Source organism: Erpetoichthys calabaricus, chromosome 12 (assembly GCF_900747795.2).
Source record: "Erpetoichthys calabaricus chromosome 12, fErpCal1.3, whole genome shotgun sequence".
Taxonomy (NCBI): Eukaryota; Metazoa; Chordata; class Cladistia; order Polypteriformes; family Polypteridae; genus Erpetoichthys; species Erpetoichthys calabaricus.
In genome coordinates this window covers 133,967,264-133,984,819 of record NC_041405.2, presented here as the reverse complement: position 1 = coordinate 133,984,819, position 17,556 = coordinate 133,967,264, and the positions used below count along the sequence as shown (strand labels likewise).

General features: G+C 39.9%; 1 protein-coding gene across 6 annotated transcripts in view; it reads left to right on the top strand.

The window, feature by feature from the left end:
- The first annotated feature begins 6,200 nt into the window (after positions 1-6,200).
- The window catches only part of arhgap45b (Rho GTPase activating protein 45b), a 115,787-nt gene continuing 104,431 nt past the window's right edge, over positions 6,201-17,556 (top strand). For 3 of the 6 annotated variants that reach the window (XM_028816276.2, XM_028816275.2, XM_028816274.2), the window contains exon 1: positions 7,004-7,245. In XM_028816276.2, coding sequence (XP_028672109.2) covers positions 7,111-7,245 — 135 coding nt within the window. In that variant the 5' untranslated portion in view covers positions 7,004-7,110. Of the gene's footprint in view, positions 6,611-7,002; positions 7,246-17,556 lie in introns of those variants that run through there. The other 3 variants (XM_028816279.2, XM_028816278.2, XM_028816277.2) reach the window with 3 other exon arrangements.

Sequence of the window (17,556 nt, the reverse complement as noted above, 5' to 3'; positions counted from 1 at the left end):
AAGACCACTGATAATCTCCCTCGATCTAGGGCTCCACGCAAGATCTCACCCCGTGGGGTCAAAATGATCACAAGAACGGTGAGCAAAAACCCCAGAACCACACGGGGGGACCTAGTGAATGACCTACAGAGAGCTGGGACCAAAGTAACAAAGGCTACCATCAGTAACACACTACGCCTGCAGTGCCAGACGTGTCCCCCTGCTTAAGCCAGTACATGTGCAGGCCCGTCTGAAGTTTGCTAGAGAGCATTTGGATGATCCAGAAGAGGATTGGGAGAATGTCATATGGTCAGATGAAAAAAAACTCTACTCGTCGTGTTTGGAGGAAAAAGAATGCTGAGTTGCATCCAAAGAACACCATACCTACTGTAAAGCATGGGGGTGGAAACATCATGCTTTGGGGCTGTTTTTCTGCAAAGAGACCAGGACGACTGATCCGTGTAAAGGAAAGAATGAATGGGGCCATGTATCATCAGATTTTGAGTGAAAACCTCCTTCCATCAGCAAGGGCATTGAAGATGAAACGTGGCTGGGTCTTTCAGCATGACAATGATCCCAAACACACCGCCCGGGTAACGAAGGAGTGGCTTCGTAAGAAGCATTTCAAGGTCCTGGAGTGGCCTAGCCAGTCTCCAGATCTCAACCCCATAGAAAATCTTTGGAGGGAGTTGAAAGTCTGTGTTGCCCAGCGACAGCCCCAAAACATCACTGCTCTAGAGGAGATCTGCAAGGAGGAATGGGCCAAAATACCAGCAACAGTGTGTGAAAACCTTGTGAAGACTTACAGAAAATGTTTGACCTCTGTCATTGCCAGAAAAGGGTATATAACAAAGTATTAAGATGAACTTTTGTTATTGACCAAATACTTTTTTTCCACCATAATTTGCAAATAAATTCTTCAAAAATCAGACAATGTGATTTTCTGGATTTTTTTTTCTCATTTTGTCTCTCATAGTTGAGGTATACCTATGATGAAAATTACAGGCCTCTCTCGTCTTTTTAAGTGGGAGAACTTGCACAATTGGTGGCTGACTAAATACTTTTTTGCCCCACTGTATATGCAGAAGAGCCATTCGTATAGTAATATATAAATGCCTGTATTAGTATAAGTATCATTTGATTAATCATGCCTTTGTGTACAATAAGTAGGTTCTCTATTAGTCTGTCCTGCTTCTAGCTTTTATTCTATAAAGGGGGTTGGGTCAGATGATTGCTATCAAGCAGGATATGGAGCAACAGTTTTGTGACAGTTTTAGTCGGATATAGGTTTAAACTAAAGAAAACTATTTTTGGCAATATGTTTTGACAAGTTTAATACGTTTGTCCTATTCTTTAATTTACCTCTGTTTTGTAATAAAGTTCTCTTAATGATATGGAAGAAGTTACTAGTAGTTTAACGTGTCAGAAATCTTTGGTCCTGCTTATAGTGGCACTTAACATGGAGTCGTCGCTATTACATATTATATATATATATAATATATATATATATATATATAAAATATATATAAAATATATATATATATATATATATATATATTTTATATATATTTTATATATATATATTTTATATATATATATTTTATATATATATATATTTTATATATATATATATATATATATATATTTTATATATATATATATATATATTATATATATATATATATATATATATATATATATATTATATATATATGTGTATAGTCAGTCCCAATGAGGCATTATTATGCAGGTGTATTGCTGTTGATATAAAGGACCCCCGGTCACTTTCCTTGACTCACTTTGTCTGAATAATGTATTGGGTGAAAAGTCCTCAGTTTCAGTGTGTCATGGAGGGTAAGAGCAGCATTGTTCATAAATTTAATTCTCTCCTTTGCTGCTACCTCCGGGGGGGGGGTTATGCGTCCCATAACTGAGCCCTTCCTTTTAATTAGATTGTTGATATGGTGGGCCTCTCTTGAAGTGATGTTACCAGCACACCACAGAGTTAAAAAAAATTGCACTGACCATCACAGAGTTGTAGAAGATGTGAAGGGTGTCCCCTTCCACAGTAAAGGAGCGCTGTCTCCTAAGTAAAAGAGTCTACTCTGCCCTTTCTTATATGGTTCCTCTGTTATGAGACCAGTCCAGCCTGTCATTGATGTGAACCCCCTTCACATCCACTCCTTGAATAGTGACCAGACATAGTGGCTGTTTGGTGTGATGACAGTCAATAAGCAGTTAAAGTTTGCTGATGTTAAGCTGCAGACAATTTTCTCTTTGCACAAAGAAACAAAATTCTCCACCTGACTCCTCTCCTCTGTCAAACCCCCCTTATCAATGCACCCCACAAGTACAGAAACATCTTAGAATTTCTGCAGGTAACATGATCTGGTGTTATACTTATAGTCTGAGGTGTACAGAGTGAAGAGAACAGGAGGCAGGCCTGTTCCTTGTGGTGCTCCAGTGTGGCTCACACAGTCCTAGAGTCTCACAAACTGCGTTCTGCCCGCTTTGTCCAGGTCAGAATAAGTCTTGTGGAGCAGATGGATAATTGCGTCCTCCACTTCAATCTCTGTTCAATAGGCAAACTACAGTGGGCCCAGGTTGTCTGTCCCAAGGGGACTCCTCTAGGACCTGCCACTCATAGGTCTTCATGATGTGAGACGCAAGTGCCACTGGTCTGTAGTCATTAGGCAAAGAGGTGCCCGCCTTCATTGCAACAGGAACAATGCAGGATGCTTTCCACAGCAGTGGCACTTTCTGAGCAGGTGACAAAGGACACCACAAACTTGGTCAGCACGGGCTTTAAGAACTCGAGGACTGATTCCATCTAATTCCACAGATTTTCCTGTGGTGAGCTTACCCAGTTCTCTTTACTTAGTCTTCCATTATGGACAGCCCATGCTAATGGTCAGGGGTGGACTTGCTATTTTGTTATTTTATATTGATGTGTTCAATTACGGGGCCGGGTTACATCAAACGCTGTACCAGTATGTGTGGACTGTATAAACTTGCGTGCAAATTTAATTAAAATAATGTTAACCTACACCAGATTTTCTTATTACAGTATTCAGCTAAATCTTTGCAAGATAACACATGAACTTTATCAAAATATCTACTTGTACTCTATATACTGTAATATATATATATATATATATATATATATATATATATATATATATATATATATATATATATATCTCCATCCATCCATCCATCCATTTTCCAACCTGCTGAATCCGAACACAGGGTCACGGGGGTCTGCTGGAGCCAATCCCAGCCAACACAGGGCACAAGGTAGGAACCAATCCTGGGCAGGGTGCCAACCCACCGCAGATATATATATATATATATATATATATATATATATATATATATATATATATATATAAAATCCTAAGCCTAGAAGTGCAACGGTGACATTTTCACGTCTCGCGATATGAGACTTTGTGCCCAAACATTTAACCACACCTGGGGCCAGAAATAAAAGACAAAGAGTAGGACAGCTGCTGTACAGGCTTTTAAATGTTCGAAGTGCCGTGCGAGATGCAGATCACTCAGCGCAGCAGCAGCAAGCCAGCAGCTGATCGAGCAGAGGAGGTAAAAAAAAAAACTATTTGTTTCCCATTGTATCACCATTTAAGAGGGGGTTTCAGAGGAGCGGCCGCGTCTCCTTGGGGAGCGTTCAGCCCCCATCTTCACAGTGCGAAGTGGCTGGTGAGCAAAGCAAGCAGAGGGGGACTCCCTAGTAACGATATAATCTATTTAAAAAGTGCAATTCATAATTCATGTCAATACCACAACAGTGCGAAATGCGATGCGGTGTCATGCAGGCCTCTTGTAGAAAATGTACCCAAATTGCAAGTATACTCTGAGTCTCGATATGCAGGATGTCAGTCATAACTCATGTTGATGTCATGCCAGCTGGTTATCTTTAGTAATACATGTTTTTGTGCATTAATATTCGGATTATGGAATGTTTTCAAAGATGTACATGTACTGGATTTGACCTTGAAAAGGGATTTTAAAAGGGTTCCCCTTAGAAGCATCTAAAAAATATATATATATAGAAGAATATAACTTGACAAATCCGCTCAAACGGGACACATGGACCTCAAAAGCGGGGCCCCCTTAGGCACAGGGCCTGGTGTGGTCGCCCCACTTGCCACCCCCAAACGCCGCTCTTGGCTGCCAGCATAATGTTGCAACATGAAAAATCTCTTCCATCCCCTGCAGGAGGGGCTGTCTTGGAGCACTTTTAGCCACAGGTTCATTCCACTGCTGTGTGCTAAGAAGTGCCTCTTTGGGGGGGTCTTTTCTGCCCACTGCTATTAGGTAATTCAATGTTTCCATCCCATATACTCGCTAGGTTTATTTTTATTCATTCATTGATTGATTGATTTGCTGTATTATTTATCCTTTGAGTCTGTATCATTGTTTTTACACTGCTGCCACTGTACTGTAACTGAATTTACCCATGGAATTAATAAATTTACCTAACCTCATCTAATCTATCTTTTCATGTGTCCCAGCCATTGCAGTCTTCTGATTTTCGCTTCCTTCACTAGGTCTATGTTCTTACATAGCTCCACGACTTCAGAATTAGTCCTAATTCTCCATGTGCCTTCTTCATTCATAGGCCCAAATATCTTCCTCAAAATCTTTCTATCCCAGGTTTGCAGCAGGTTTTCTTCACTCTTTGTTAAAGTCCAACATTCAGCCCCAAACAGAAATAGTGGTCTCATTGTGACTCTAAAAATCTGCATACTTATTTTTCTGATCAACATACATACATTTACTTCGCTAACCCTTGTAAAACATAATAACATGTTTAGAAATACAAGATGAGAGCTGTAAGTCAAGGGAAACTAGGGAAAAGGACAACCTGGGACACCATAATCAGTATGGCCATAACCTGGACTGATGTATGGAAGACACCTCAAGCCAGACTGAGCTTCCTAATCAGGTCCACCTGTGTACCCGTGTGTCTGCCCAGTTACTATGTCTCTGTCACTCCAACAGATAACACATCACAAACATTTGCTGTAATAAAATGCATTGCATTTGTCATTCCAACCGATGGTGTATCACAAACATTAACACTGCTTTTACAAATCCCATACCAAAAGGCATGTAACAGATGGTACAGCTAATGTTTACATAAAATGACACATACCTGTATGTACATACATACATTCAAACTGCTTCTACTATTCACACATTAATGTCTATTAATAATGGCAGTAACACCTGACTATGTGCAATGTGCAATAATGACTGTATAATATGACACAGCTAGATTTTCACTTAGTATGTGAGCTTTAACAATAACTTAATGTATATTTGAAGTGTATATGTACTGTATATGTATATGGGTACATATATATGTAATTTTATATGTGTACATTCTTAACTGTTCTATTTCCTAACTGTATTATTTTATTCTTAGTTGTATTATTGTATTTATTTACTAGTAGTGCCACCCATCTAAGGCAGGTTGAAATCAACATAGGCCTCAGTGTTAACATTTGCAGTGTACCATCCGTTGGAGTGTATTTTGTAATGTTTGTAGTAATAAGATCCATTGCACTTGGCATTCCAAGAGATGGCACATCTCAAACATTTATAGAAATAAAATGCATTACTACAGACGTTTGTGATGTACCATCAGTTGGAATGACAAATGCAATGCATATGTGTCTGTTATATGCTATTTGGAATGGGATTCGTAAAAGCAGTGTTAATGTTTGTGATGTGCCATCTGTTGGAATGACAAATGCACTGCTTTTTATTACTACAAATGTGTATGTGGCGCTTGTCTGTTGAAATGACAGGGATGTTGCAACTGGACAGACAGAGTCTCATAGCCACTTATCCTTTTATTTCGGTGAATTTGTTACTATTTATTTTGTTTAATAGCATAATCGGGAATATCTATCAAGAAAGACCTATTTAAAAATCATAACAATATAATAATACCAGTATACACTGATTTATCAGCGGAGATATGTTTTTGTGCTTAGCCAAATTAATGGCTTATCGCAATGAAATCAACATGAGTGAGAACGAGAATTTACTTTATTTACTATAGCCGCCTTTTTCCTGTGTGAGTTTAGTGTAGCTACAGCATCCAATCAGCGAAGGCTGCGTCATCACGTGATAGATGGGGGACGAGTATTATTTTTTCAGCTTTGACTAAAAAAAAAAAAAAACTTTGAACGGAAAGATTGCACACACACAGCTCGCCTTAGTGCCGCAAGACTCCGTAGACAGCCTGTCAGTGTTGCAGTTCGCTTAGTAATGTAAGTCAGTAAGAAAGCGACACGAAGCAGCATAACGGTGTATGGGACAGCCAGGGAGTGGACTGAGTGGACATACACTCCAACTAGAAGACGGACGGAGCAGCTACTTCAGGAATTACCACGCATTGTAAGAAAACGGTGGAGGAATACGAGGAGGAAGAGGACAGCGACGACGAGGAGGAGGAGGGGAAGGTGGTGGTGGCGGAGGTGGATGGGGGGACTTGCATAGAAAGACAATCATGTTTTCTAAGAAGAAACGCGAATTGATTAAAACCCAATCAATTTCCAAGAAAATCCGAGCAGGAAGCCCAGGACCACAGAGCTGCACGGTGAGTTGAGCAGCATGTTCTGTGTGTGTGTCAGTGTGAGTGTGCGCGCTACCAAGGAGTGTAAAGCACGGTGGGATGTGGGCACTGGTTTGTGAGGATAGAAGGGCGCGAGCGACTGATACAAAGCCACCTGCCCCAAGGTGTACCAGCGTGCTTGTTGTTGCGGGGCTGTGCTTTAGAAGTTTCTTCGCAGTCAATACAGTTTGTGCAGGCGGGATGTTCATTTCGGCACACTAGTCAAACTGATCGATGGCTGTCAACAGCAAACTTTAGCGCACAGGAACTGTGTCCGCTACGGATGTAGCAACCACCAGCACCATCATCACCACCACCACCGTCGCCACCACCCCGCCCTGCCTCGCCTCGCCTCGCTTCGCTTCTTTGGTCCTGCCCTTGAACGGCTTGATGCTCTGCCACTAGCAGGTCTGCGAGTTTTATAAAATCGGCGATGAAACGGCCGTGAACGTGTTTAGCACACCTCGGCCTGACCTCGTGAGACCATGCTGAAAAGGGGAGTGTCGGGCAAAACCAGCTACAGCCCGTACTCCACCGACCAGAGGACCAAGAAAAACGCGTCGAAAGGTAGAAGTCAGCTGGACGTCCTGCAGATCCGACCAAACGTGTGGCTCAAGCAGGTAGGCGCGCGGCTGCTACTGTCGCTTTTAAAGCTCCTCGTCCGCGGCGTACGGCTTTCTGGACTGAGCCACTTGTGGCGTGGGGGCCTCGGCTGAACGTACTGATGACTTCGCTTTGATACGAGTAGGGCTGCGCTTCCGGTGCCTTGTCACCGTCTCAGAACGAGGGAAGTGCTGGCAACGCATGTTTTATCTTTTCTTTATCTCAGCTTAGTTAAGGATTTACTACCTGCCAGACTCCCGCAATGGCAGGGCCACCCGTGGAACTCTAACACCTGATAGGCATTGGCTAAATTACACATGTATAAATTGTTTATTTATTGGTGACTTGACTGTACGCATTGGGAAAGTCACTATATAAAGTCATTTAAACCCCGTAATTTTGACATGGTGCCATGTAAACGCGCAATAAAATAAAGATATGGTCATTTTTAGCTTATATGGATCTTTACTGCTTGATGCACACCACGAAAGGCACCATATGCAGTCAAACTAACGGTTTTATTTCATGTTTTCTGTTGATGTGTGCCTTGTTTCATTTTTGAGGACACTTTGTGGAACGTACTGTGGAAAATAGTGATTATCTGATTATTTTATCTATGGCACAACGGCTACTACTTCTGCCTAAAAAGTGCCAGACTCTTGTGTTCAAATCGTGGTATCAGCATGTTCTCCTAGTGTTCCTGTGAATTATTCTTTAACATCACAGACAGGTGCAGGTTTGATTTAAACTGGTCGGCCAAACAATGCACTGGTACCCCCACCAGGGTTGTCTCTCAGGGGCCCCAAACTAGAAAGGGCAGTTAGGTTAGGGGACTGATCATTTAATCCTTTTATTTGTTTTTCTTAACAGACTTCTTTGTTGATTTGTAGCAGCGCACATTATGAAAGCCACCATGTAAAATAAAGATTCACTTGTCTTTCTGTTTGGACCAGAGTATTTTATGAAACCCACTATAAAAATAAATGATTGCTTAATACATTTTCTGTGAATCAACCAAAAGCATTATACACAGTAAAGACAAATTATTTAATTGCTTCACTTGTTTAGTGATCTTTTTTGACTTGTTTATGTTTGCTATGAAAGACTATAAGGTAAAGCATAAGGTGACCGTTCAGTTCATTTTGTTTGATGAGGTTCATCACTTGTGTATAAAAGAGCACACTGTAAATTCAGCATAAAGATGAGTCCATTAGTGTATTCCTTTCTTTGAATGACTCTTCTTTGAGTTGTGTTAATGCACTTTATGAAAGCAATCTTATCTCTGTTAAATTCATTGTTTATCATTTCTTTTCTGTGGTTTTTCATTTATTTCAGTGCACACACTGAAAGACAATACTGTATATACAATGAGGATTAGTTGATTACTCCTCCATCTTTTGTAAATGCAGTTGCTTCTTGATCTGTGACGCTGCTCTTTTTGAAGGGCACCATATAAGATAACTAGAGGAGCGACTGCTTCATTCTTTTTTTTTTTTAATTGAATGATGGAGAGATCAAATAAGGAATCAAGTTAGACATAATCCACATATATATCAACATAGACATGTTCCATTTATTGACACTACAAGCTTGAACTTGTCTATCCAAATATTAACAACTTTAAATATAAACCCGTGGAACAATCCGAGCAGATGTGATATATACAGTATGTCCATACTGTGGAAGTGAAGGTCAGTGATACGGTTTGCATGTTTGTAGCTGGAAATCCAGAAAGGGAGAAAATGAATTACAGTCATCATTAGAGGAAAACTATTAGACTTACAGGAATCCAAGGCAATACAGTATTTAGCAAATAAGGAGGGGATGATAGGGTTAATTAATGAGGTGAGGTTCAGAGGGTGTTGATCACAAAGTCTTATTTATTATGCGCATGTTCTTCTTTTTAAGCCTGCATGTGCTGAGTTCATGTCCAAATGTCTGTTAATGGCGTTTTCATTAGATAGCCATGGTTTAGCCCAGTCTCGGGCACTTTTAGTATTAGCTTTGAGTTTTACTTGCACTGAGCCCCATTTAAATGTGTATCTGGTTGAACTTGTATGAGCATAAATCAGAGACCATGGGCCTGTCCTCTGACAGCATTGTGATGTTCCTGTATACGTGTTGTGAGTGTTTATGATGTTCTATCTATCTATCTATCTATCTATCTATCTATCTATCTATCTATCTATCTATCTATCTATCTATCTATCTATCTATCTATCTATCTATCTAATATTTGGGAGCTTCTTTAATAGTTTAATTTCCCCTTGGGGACAAAAAAGGTATAATCTAATCTAATGTGATTCATCACTAAGCACACCATAAATCACATCCACTGTACACTTCATATTGTATTCTGTTTTGTTGAAATGGTTGTCCTTTAAGTTGAGCTAGTACATACTGCAGCAGGCACTATAACTAGTAAAGATTAATTTTTTGTGTTTTTTTTTTTTTTTGCCTGCTTTGAACAGTTTTGTAATTAAATCATATTTGAGAAAGTAAGAATCTGTAAGGCCCACGTTTGACTAGTACGGTGTGACTGGTCATGGCACCGGACTGTGGCATTTGTGGTGAGTTGGTCACACATACAAGTTAAGAATTTGTCTGACCTCGGTACACATGACAAGAAACTTGACATTGATTTGTGGCAGAGCACGTTATGGAAGAATCCATCCATCCATCTGTTTCTTTTACCCTTTGGTTATTGTGTGTCTGATATGTTGGGTTTTCTTGTACAGCACTTTGGCCAGACTTGATGTTGTTTTTAAAGTGTTTTTATAAATAAATAAAATAAAATAAATCCATCCATCCATTCATCTATCCATCCATTTTCTTAACCCATTTATCCAGGGCAGGGTTGCATGGAAGCTGGAATGTGCGGAATTGAAATGAGTTGTTCTGTTTATTTTTCTGTGAAGTGTTAAAAAATTGATTTGGGTGAACATTGAGAAGAGCATTATATACTGTGAGTGAGTTTATTATTCACTCCTTTAGTTTTTGTTAACATGGCCCCTTCTTGTTTTGTGAAATAGCATTCTGTGAAAGGCACTATATACATTTAAGCTAATTGTTTTATTTGTCTTTTTTAATATGATTTATATTTTATTTTTGATTTGCACATCATGTGATCTGTACATTTTTGCCTTGATATGTGTACCATATAGAGTAAAATTAGCTGATTGTTTTATTCTTTTTTTTGGTAATATAGCATTTATTAGATTGGTGATAGTGCACTCTGTGAATGGTGCTGTATACAGTAAGATTAGCTGATTTTTTTTGTTCATTTTTTGTGAGTACAATTTTTATTTGACTGTGGTAGTGCATTCTGTGACAGGTGCTATTTATAATAAGATTAGTTAAATGTTTTAATCCTTTTTAATCAAGGTGGTTTTTATTTGTTTTGGAATTGGAATTCTGTACTCTATATACAGGCAGACTAGCTGATTGTTTTATTCATTTATTACTGATACGATTTTTATTTGATTTATGATTGTGATCATAAATCACAATGTGCATCATTGTTGAGGACCCGAGTGGCTGGACCAGGCCAAGGGGACGTCCACATAACACCTGGCTGCGGCAGATAGATGGTCATTTCTGGAGGGTGGGACTGGACTGTGTGTCTGCCTGGGGGGCTGTCAACTGGGATCCTGAGCTGTTTGGTCGTGTGGTGGGTGCGTACCAGTGCATGCTCTCTGACCTGACCTGATCTATGATTGTGCACTTTATGAAAGGTGCAATGGAGAGTAAAATTGGTTGATTGTTTTATGCATTTTTTTTGCTACTGAAATTTTTAAAATTGTGATTTGCTATTGTGCGCTCTGTTAAAGTTGCTATATATGGTTAGATTAGTTGATTGTTGGCGGCACGGTGGCGCAGTGGTAGCGCTGCTGCCTTGCAGTTAGGAGACCCGGGTTCGCTTCCCGGGTCCACCCTGCGTGGAGTTTGCATGTTCTCCCCGTGTCTGCGTGGGTTTCCTCCGGGCGCTCCGGTTTCCTCCCACAGTCCATAGATTAGGTTAGGTGGATTGGTGATTCTAAATTGGCCCTAGTGTGTGCTTGGTGTGTGGGTGTGTGTCCTGCGGTGGGTTGGCACCCTGCCCGGGATTGGTTCCCTGCCTTGTGCCCTGTGTTGGCTGGGATTGGCTCCAGCAGACCCCCGTGACCCTGTGTTCAGATTCAGCGGGTTGGAAAATGGATGGATGGATGGATAGTTGATTGTTTTGGTCCTTTTTTGTTAAAGTGATTTTTATTTGCTTTGTAATTGTGCACTCTATTAAAGGTGCCATATACAGCCAGAGTATTTGACTGTTTTATTAATTTTTTTGATAATGTAATTTTTAATGCACTTTATGAAAGGTGCAATGTACAGTAAGATTGTTTGACTGTTTTATTCATTTTTTTTTGCTAATGTAATTTTTAAAATTTGATTTGCAATTGTGCACTCTGTGAAATTTGCTATATATGGTTAGATTAGTTGATTGTTTTCGGCCCTTTTTGTTAATATGATTTTTATTTATTTTGTAATTGTGCACGCTTTTAAAGGTGCTATATACAGCCAGAGTAGTTTTTTGCTTAATGCGATCTTTATTTATGATTGTGCACTTTATGAAAGGTCCAATTTACAGTAAGATTGGCTGATTGTTTTATTCATTTTTTGTGAATATGATTTTTATTTGATTTGCAATGGTGTACTGTATTCAATGAAATACATAATATACAACATTAGTTGATTGTTTTATTCCTTTTTTGTTAATGTGATTTTTTATTTTATTTGCGATTTTGTCCTCTTTGAAAGGCGCTAAATACAGTACGATCATCTATTGTTTTATTAATTTTTTGTGATAATAGTTTTCCTATAATTAACGATGCTGCATTCTATGAAAGCCACTACATACCATAAAACTTAATCGATTGTCGCTCGCTGTTTACACCGCACTTTCTTGACGACCATCCTGTAAGTCCGACCATTTGCCTTCTTTCGTTTCACTTTTTGTTATTATAGATGGTCGCCGATCGATAGCAGAGCACACAATAACGACAGGGTGATTCGTTTGTCCTGTTTTGCATTCTTTGAATGATTTTGATTTGTGCCAGTGCACTTTATGAGAAGCGTCACATGCGGTTCAAATGAGTAGCCGTATTTATTTTTCTGATTTGTTTATTTGAACGCACAATGTGGAAGGCGCTATATAACACATCCCACCACTTGGGTCACCTTTTGGTTCTTCCGTTGCTCATTTCTGTGCCTCCATTTCTACCGCACTGTCTCTTTTATTTATGTGTTCCTGCGTTGTACTTCTTGCCATCGCGCTCAATATAAACTGAAGAAGTTAATCGGTTCGTCCCCTCGTCAGAAAAAATGACCTCATCCATTAGCCTTTGCACAATTTAAATTGCTGTTGGCTTCGTGATTTCACTCTGTTTTTGTGGCCTTACTCAGAAAGGCGCTATATAAGCCGAAGCAGCCGTCAGCACGCACTCACCGTTATCGTGTTATGTCTGCTTCCTTCCTGATACCGTTGGCTAATGGTGTCAGTGAACATCTCGAAAACATTAAGCAGGAAGTGTGATGGTGGTGCACTGAAAGGCCACGTAACAGCCGCAGGTGCCGAAAACCCCAAGCTGTCGTTGTGTGTTTTCGGGGGGCTTGAATTTGCACAAGTTCTTCTGCAAATTTTCACTTTGCTTTTAAGGATGGAAACGACGCGTCTTCCTGTTTAAACAGTTGACCTGGGCGAACAGTTTGGAGAATCTTCATGCGCTGATCATTTTATATTTAAAACACCCTGTCCTGTCAAAATGGCCCGGATCGGAATGGCGTCCCTTCCAGGTTTTGCTCGTTACTCCTACAGTCAGAATTGGACAATGTGGTTCAGGAATAAATTCATAAAACTCCGATTTATAACGCAAAATAAATAAATTAATAAAATTCTGATTTATGATGAGAGGAGCTCTCGTAAATGGAGGTTCCGTTCTGGTGGGATGCAAAAAAAATGACCTATAGCGTGTCAGTGGCCGAGAGCTGGCTCGCCATGCAAACCTTAGCCAGTCGGCAGCAATTGCAAAAATATAACGGTCGAACTTTGCACTTTATTAATTGCTTTAGATAAAAAGGGTCCACAAAGTCAGAAGGCATAAATGCCTTTGCTCCGTTTTTTATTCAAAAAGGACCCGCCGCGCGGTCCCGCCGTTCCCGTCCGCGTCAGCAGTTTGAATCACCTGAGTGAACCTTGCAGCCCGTGACGTCAGGCGCGCCCTGCCAACAGTTTTCCATAATTAGGCGCACACACCCCCCACCCCCATACAGGCGTCCACGTTATAATCCAAGACATTTAGATTGTAAGCTGCTAAAGTTCAAAGGAGCTAATCTGAAGGAAGCCCCAGATGGTCCGGTAAAGCTGGAAGGAGAGGCTTTCAGCCCTCGTCTGAGAAATCCTTTGGAAGAGCAGCGTACTAATTCCCAGTTTTTTATTTGTTACTTTTTTGTTCTCGGTATGCTGGTATGTTGCCCATGACTTGTCTTGACATGAGCAGGTTATAAATGCTTTCATATCGATTTTATAGGAAGCTAACCAGCTGTACTTTAGTTTTCTGTATAAGAGAGACCCCATGAATGCAACCTGTTGTCAGTGAGTAGACCTGACTGAGCGGGATAATCTAATAAAATAATATTTAAATTGTGAATAGTGATTATGTTCATAAGAATTACTTCTGCTTTAAAATCACGTTTTTTTTTTTTTTGTCCAGCGCCTCTTGACTGACAGGTACGAGGAATCCCCCACATATGATACTGTTTGACTTGTGCAGGATGTCAAGCTTTTTTAGGGTTCCCCCCTATAGGGCCCTCTAGACCCGAAAACCCCTCATTTGTAGGCAGTTTTTGGACCATCTTTTGTGCAGGAAATGTCATGTTTAAGATAGAAAATAATAACTTGAAGTTAAGTGTGCCACATCAACCTACCCCACGGGTTCACCCCCTAATGGGATACAAGCGGTCAAAGTTACGCCTTTTCACAAAGCTTTGAAAAAAATGAGGATCGGTACTGTAGACATGTGGAGTGTTGTTTTGTACCATTTTGAGGTTGCTGTTGATGAATATAATAATACTTTTGATTCTTTACTGTTGGTCCTAGCCCTCTACGACCCACACCCCAAATTTCAAGCATAAGCATGTGGAGTATCATTTTAGACAATTTCAAGGTCAGTGATTATGAATATGATGTTTTTTTTTTATTTTTGTTCCTTTGTTGGGGATCTAGCTTTTGATAGGGAGAACTCTTGGCCAGGGTTCAACTTACATTAAAAGGTTATTCAGACATCAGCAATATATGAGAAATTTGTCAGAATAAAGATATCTTTGGAGCACAGCAGGACATGGTTACTCTTGTAATACAAATCAGGATATGCTCACAACATTTATTTCTGTAGCACATTTTCACACAAAGACTGTCACTCAAAGTGCTTTTCGAAATGTCAAAGAGAATGTTAGAAGAAAAGAAAAAAAAGATATGGTAAGAATATTAATGGATAAGTAATAAACATCTTTATGATTTTATAAAACAGATATATAATTAGTAGAAAGGTAGCATCCTTATTTATAGCATCATAATGTAAGTAAGGTGAGTCCAGTTATAAGGCCAGAGGCTTTGTAAAGGCTTTATAGAGTATGAATATATAAGAGAATATTTAGCATATGGCTGATAACATGTTAATAAATTCCAAAGTGGTCCATATGTAGGACATTAGATCATCCTGTGTTAGGCTACATACAGTAGAGGCACACCTGATACTTCATTCCAAGTCTGGAGCGACCTTGAAGCCCTGCACTCTGAAATGAACTCATCTTGCTTACAACAGTTTGACAAAAGGCGCTATAACTTGTGGAAAGACAGCCCCTGGGCACAGACAGACACCAAATGTCCTAAAACACACACATTTTATTTATAAACAGCACCACAATGCCTTATTCACCAACAGTCTCTTCTCTCACCTCTGCTCTCCTTCTTCCCAACTTCTTGTGGCGGAAGTGCCGTATGCTTCCGGGTGTTCCTGGACTTAACTCCGGCAGCACTTCCGGTTGTGGCTGCATTCCCGGACTCATTAATCTTCCGGGCACCCCCTGGCGGTGGCCACAGGCCCCAACAGGGAGGAGCTTCCCAGCTCTGCTTCCATGGCCCCCTTGCAAACCAGGGCAGCTGCCCTCTCGTGGTCCAGGGGTGGTATTGTCCCTTTCCTGGTCCTTCCAGGTGTCCCGGCTGGGTAGGGACCCCAGCCATCTGCCACAAACTAAAAAGCTTAATAGACTGGAATTGTTAGCAGAAACATTTTCCGCTACACCGTCAGTGGACCTCAATGACAAATCTCTGTTGCAATCAAGAATATTTAGACTTTAAACATTTAAATTGAAGCACACATTTTCATATATCAGATATTTGACGCTACTGTTCTTGTTCAACACGTTTCTTATGAATACCCTGAATTAAGGTGGCTTATGCTAAATGAGACTTTTTTTTTTTAACTTGCATTTATTGACACAATAAAAGGTATAATTAGAATGTTCCTGTTACGTCACATTTAAGTACAAAGTTGACAAATTTAATTAAAACAACAAATTACACCATTCATGTATACAATATTGTTCTAAATCAATTTAACATGAAATATTAGGTCAACTAATATTATTAAACATAAATGTAAAAAAAGAACAATACATATTCATTGACTGATATATATCTTTTCTAGTTTTTGTCACATCATTTGATGGCCCGTCATTTGTACACATTTTTCTAGTGTGTCCCTATGAATTATCCTGCAGTAGTCGACCATCATACTGACACCCCAACATCTCTGGTAGCTTCTTTCAATGTCTTTGGTATCCTTACAGAATTTTTCAGCCTGCACCCCAAATCCTTAAAATGAACTACAGTAATCCCTCACTTATCGCGGGAGATAGGTTCCAAGGCCGACCGCGATAACTGAATTTCCGTGAAGTAGGGACACCATATTTATTTAATTATTTAACGTGTATTTGGACGTTTTTAAACCCTCCCTGTATTGTTTACAACCCACCCTTTACTCTATTAATAACAGGGACAACTGCTAAGCAATATGAAATCGGTAGATAAGTTTACACTTACTGTATAGCAAAGTACACGTAGCTATATATGACGTGATGATGGTGATGAATATGCTGCGCAGTAAAAATGATGACGATGAAGGTGATAATCCCCTGAATGCAGTAGCAAGAGCACGTTAATACTGAATGAGTGAGATGAGACTTCCTGGTTAATGCAGCACTCCGTCGCTGAGCCAATCAGCAGCACACAGGAACATAACTGCGTGCTCTGATTGGGTAGCTTCTCAGCCATCCGCCAATAGCATCTCTTGTATGAAATCAACTGGGCAAACCAACTGAGGAAGCAAATACCAGAAGTAAAAAGACTCATTGTCCGCAGAAACCCGCGAAGCAGCGAAAAATCCGTGCTTTATATTTAGATATGCTTACATATAAAATCCGCGAAGTAGTGAATCCGCGAAAAGTGAACCGCAAAGTAGCGAGGGATTACTGTAATACATTTTTCGCAATTCGTTTATAATTTGGGTCCTTATTGTTACCTAAAAACTTAGAAATGACTTCTTTGAATGGTACCCAAGCCTCAAATTCTGCATCAGAAATCAGTGTTCTGATACCACATCTGGCAAAAGTGACATCTTTTATTTTAGTCCCAGACAAACTTGGACATTCTTGGCACAAATATATCAAACAGGCTCCATCTTTTGTTAGGGCTTTGATAAACGGCTTCATTAAACTGTTAGGTTAGGTTATATAGCGCCCTTATGTGTGGAGTACAAGTCCAAGGAAGTTCTGCTTAAGCTTTATACCGCCCTTTATAACTTCTCATCTGGAGTCCTGTGTGCGGTTTTGGTCTCCAGGCTACAAAAAGGACATAGCAGCACTAGAAAAGGTCCAGAGAAGAGCAACGAGGCTGACTCCAGGTCTACAGATGAGTTATGAAGAAGGATTAGAGCTGAGCTTTTAGAGTTTAAACAACAGATGATTAAGAGGAGACATGATTGGAGTATTTAAAATTATGAAGGGAATTAGTACAGTGGATCGAGACTGTTATTTTAAAATGAATTCATCAAGAACACAGGGACAGAGTTGGAAACTTGTTACGGGTAAATTTCGTACAAACATTAGGAAGTTTTTGTTTATACAGAGAACCACAGACACGTGGAATAAGCTGCCAAGTAATGTGGCCGACAGTCAGACTTTAGGGACTTACAAAACTCAACTTGAGGTTATTTTAGAAGAATTAAGTGGAT